The sequence below is a fragment of the Pyrus communis genome, chromosome 3, assembly GCF_041283825.1.
Source record: "Pyrus communis isolate YQ-2024b chromosome 3, ASM4128382v1, whole genome shotgun sequence".
Classification (NCBI taxonomy): domain Eukaryota; kingdom Viridiplantae; phylum Streptophyta; class Magnoliopsida; order Rosales; family Rosaceae; genus Pyrus; species Pyrus communis.
This window is the reverse complement of record NC_142567.1, coordinates 1,379,666-1,383,834: the sequence shown is the minus strand read 5'-3', so window position 1 is coordinate 1,383,834 and position 4,169 is coordinate 1,379,666. Positions and strand designations below refer to the sequence as shown.

At 37.2% G+C, this 4,169-nt stretch overlaps 1 protein-coding gene across 1 annotated transcript; it reads right to left on the bottom strand.

Moving 5' to 3' along the window:
- Nucleotides 1–1,620: 1,620 nt before the first annotated feature.
- On the bottom strand, nucleotides 1,621–3,886 carry LOC137716004 (putative indole-3-pyruvate monooxygenase YUCCA10). The gene is made up of 3 exons (XM_068455391.2): nucleotides 2,718–3,886; nucleotides 2,143–2,502; nucleotides 1,621–2,049 (listed from the first exon to the last, which is right to left on the bottom strand). The coding sequence occupies exons 1-3, from the start codon at nucleotides 3,336–3,338 to the stop codon at nucleotides 1,885–1,887; spliced, it is 1,146 nt and encodes a 381-aa protein (XP_068311492.2). The 5' UTR covers nucleotides 3,339–3,886; the 3' UTR covers nucleotides 1,621–1,884.
- Between the last annotated feature and the right edge of the window lie 283 nt (nucleotides 3,887–4,169).

Sequence of the window (4,169 nt, the reverse complement as noted above, 5' to 3'; positions counted from 1 at the left end):
GCTCTACTCCAATTAGCAGAAAGTGACAATGACTTAGTAACAAGAAGTGCAGTTAAATCTTTGGCAACTTATGACATTGAGAATTTTGAGTTTTTATTGGGCATGATTATTTGGTATGAAATAATGGTTGCTGTTAATGAGGTTAGCAAATATTTGCAATATAAAGACATGCTTATTGATTTGCAGGGCCCCAAAATCTCAGAGACAACCCTGAGAGAAAGTACTATATGAACACTTAGTGGTTGTATTACGCACATGCAAAATATTACATCACAACAACTCTCAAAGACACAATCGAGAAGTTATGATACTTTTCCACTTTTTAAAGACAAACTCTAAACCACTCACAATGCTTATAAGACTACTCACTTCTCACTTCTCACTTCGTTGCTTGCCTACTTCTCACTTGGTTGGTTCACTTACAACATGCACTCCACCGACATAAGCTATGCATAATAGCCTCACATTTTTTAAGTTGTGCATAGCCTCACGTTTTTAAAGTTGTGCATAGCCTTACCTTTAATAAGCTATGCATAATAGCCTCACATTTTGGTAGCTCTACTATATTCCAAATACAAACAAACGGATGAGGATCTATGCACAATAGCCTCACATTTTGCTAGCTCTAGTATATTCCAAGTACAAACAAACGGACGAGGATTCTGTGACATACAAGTTCTTGTAAAGATAACGAAGACATCCTCAATGAAGTAAAATGTATGTAAAGTTTTAGCTTTCAAGATCAATCATCATGCTTCTTTTTATTTCATCTGAATAAAGATGAAACCCCCGGTTTTGGTTGCAACCTTCTTTCAAACACGTCTGATGTACTAATTAGTTTCAACGCCACTTGATTACGTGATTGCTGGGTTAAAGCTTATCTGCTATGATTAATTTCAGTCACACCCTCACAGGGTCTAATATTATTAAGTTTTCCAGTGTTTTTTAGGGGTCTTTTGATTTAGACTCAGTCAACGGAGCTATTTAGGCCAGTCAAAGAAGGTTATTAGGTGTCCACTTAGTACTACGGTTTAGTCATGTTCTTCTTCATTTATAATTGAGAGGCTTTGGTGAATCGAACCACATTTTTGTTAGCCCATTTTGAGATTTAGTCCACTCTTCTACCGCCTAGTATAAATAATATCGTTTGTTGAAAAAAAAAAAAAAAGTTTCCTAGGTGGTGTAATAGTCAAAGGGTTTAAATCAATTCTCCATTATTCGGTACATGCCATGCAAATTTGAGCTCGTATTTTACAAAAGGCGAATAATGCACCTTTTTAAACGTTTTGAGTATGTTGGATGGTACTAAAGAAAGAAGAAAAGGATAGGAAAGTTCAGGGAAATAATGCACCTTTTTTAAAGTTTTGAGTATGTTGGATGGTACTAAAGAAAGAAGAAAAGGATAGGAAAGTTCAGGGAAATAATGCACCATTTTTAAAGTTTGAGTATATTGGAGGGTATTAAAGGAAGAAGAAAACGCTAGGAATATTAGAGATAATACTGTAAAGGATAAAACTTAGAGCTGATATATTTGCTTTATCTGTTTTGGATATTTTTGGTTAGTTAGGTGAGCTCCTTTCTGTTAGTTAGATGAGGTGTTAGGTACAAGGCTTTATATGGTTTGTATATATACCAACAATGTAATCTTATTCATAAAGAAATGAAATCACAATTATTCAATACTCACAACTCAAAACAAAGAGGACAAGTGGAAAAGTGGGACTTGGAGACCTACGCCCAACTTGCACCAATGTCTTATTTCAGACCAATACAACACATTCCAACATGACATCGCCTTATTGACTTGGAATGTTAGGTAGCTAGTGTACCAAAAGTGTAGGTAACTTCTCGTGCATTTGGCCCTTGACTTCTTCTTTTAGGAAGTTATAGAAATGACTTGATATCGTTGGCTATGTTTAGAGCATCCTCCTTAGATCCATATAATCCTCTTCTCGATAGTCCCACGCAATATAATCCATTCTTTCCCTTCCAATGATTAGGGTAACTTGGTTTTGGAATCCCATCCTCATTTAAAAGATAATCATCCCCCTGAAACAATCGTAACAAATTTTATATCACCTTAGGCGATAAAAATTAAAAATTAAAAACAAAATGGTTACCATAGGGTGTTTGAGTAGTCACCTTAAGCCACAAATTCGTCGATCTCTTAAATCCAGTACAGAAAATGATTGTGTCAAAGTGGTACGCCTTTCCATTTTTCAGTTCCACCTGACCGCCTCTTATGCTGCCTATTTCGGCCGGCAAAACTTGAATCTCGCCGGATCTGATCTTTCCACAGGTACCAACGTCAATGGCCGGATACTTGCCGTACTTCATCTTCATATAAAAAGGACCCTCTTGTGGCCTCTTTATCCCATAGCTAGCTAGGTTTCCGTAGACCAGCTTGCTAAGCAGAACCAGCAAAGAATCAACCATGCTTAATGGAAAATATTGCAACAAAGTCAAGGCCAAGCCAGCCATCCCCCTTGAGAGTACATGGACCTGCATTTAGATATCATATAAGCTAGCTCATGCAAACAAAATCGTCTTAAACACGAAACAAATTTAAGCGGAAGTGCATTAGGTTAATCAGTCAAGGCAGTCTAGATGTGCCATTCTCGTATACTAGAGTAGTATAGAATATCTCCTTCAACGCCTCGTCAGAAAACGTGAAAGAATTTTAAGTAAAATCAAAGCTAGACGATGTGCTTGATTACCGGGCTTCGAATGATGATTGAAGTTTTAGCACCATGGTTGGCCAAGTCTAGTGAAATCTCCATGCCGGAATTCCCAGACCCAACAACCAAAACCTCCTTATTTTCGAACTCCTTCCCGGATTTATATTTTGTTGAGTGAAGAACATCACCATTAAAACTACTCAAACCTTCAATCTCCGGAATATACGGGTTACTTGCTTCCCCAGTAGCCACCACCAAAAACCCTCCAAAATACTCCTCCATCTCGCCGGAACCACCAATATTTTTCGCCTTCACAGTCCATTTCTTGGAGACTTGATCATATTCTGCAGACTCCACATTTCTCTTGTACATTGGACTAATACTGAAGTGGGACACATAGTCCTCTAAGTACTGGATAAACTGGCGTTTGGGCACGTAAGTGGGACAAGAGGTTGGAAACGACATGTGAGGAAGCTCACAAAATTGTTTTTGAAGGTGGAGGTGGAGACGGTCGTAGGAGTATTTCTTCCATAGAGAGGCAAAACAGTCCTCCCTTTCTAGGATTATGTATGGGATCGCGAGCCAGCTCAGACATCCGGCCATGGCCAGGCCGGAAGGACCGGCCCCGACGATGATCGCTACCTTATTATGTTCCTGCATTTCACTCGTGTGTATACTGTTTTGGCACTTTCTCGAGCTTAAGTGGGAAGAAGAGAGAGTACTATATGAACACCTAGTGGTATTACACACACAATATATTACAGCACCACAATACACTCTCAGTTCTCACTTGGTTGGTTCACTTACAACAACACACCTATATTTATCATGCACTCCACCGACATAAGCTATGCATAATAGCCTCATATTTTGTAAGTTATGTATCATAGTCTCAAATTTAATAAGCTATGCATAATAGCCTCACATTTTGCTAACTGTAGTATATTCTAATTAAGTACAAACAAACGGACAAGGATCCTCTCCAGGTTTTCTTTGTGAAGATCCTAAGGATCAATCCGTTTAGTCATTTATTGTATATTGTGCGGTCAGTTTTTGTTAAGTATTATTTGTGTTTAATTTTAAATAAGAAATTTAAAATGACTTATGGCCGCATGATGATTGATGAACGGATAGGATATACTGATCCTTAAGATCCTCACAAAGAGGATCAGCATAGGATCCTATTCCCAAACATGCTTAATATAATTGCTAGAAATGTAGAACAATTTTGTTCCTTTGTATTGACTGATGGGCTAGCATGTGGGTTGGTTTTATATGTTTCTAGTAACTAATAATAAATGAAATTAATAATCTCATTGGATTAAACTAATTAATTTTTTTTGTCATAGATTAAACTAATTAGTTGACCACCATTCCTTAAGTAACGGAAACATGGCTTCCTTTTTCAATTATTAATTTCCTTAATTAATAATCTCGCGCCTGTAACATGCACGTTATTCTTTTAATTTTTCTTAATTTTTAGTTTATTTA

What these genes read in the sequence shown, in the direction of transcription:
- LOC137716004 (XM_068455391.2), bottom strand. Translation starts at nt 3,338, where the DNA reads ATGCAGGAACATAATAAGGTAGCGATCATCGTCGGGGCCGGTCCTTCC. An exon ending in CAATCATCATTCGAAGCCCG is followed by an intron (nt 2,503 to 2,717) that starts GTAATCAAGCAC and finishes ATCTAAATGCAG; the next exon opens with GTCCATGTACTCTCAAGGGG. An exon ending in CGACGAATTTGTGGCTTAAG is followed by an intron (nt 2,050 to 2,142) that starts GTGACTACTCAA and finishes CGATTGTTTCAG; the next exon opens with GGGGATGATTATCTTTTAAA.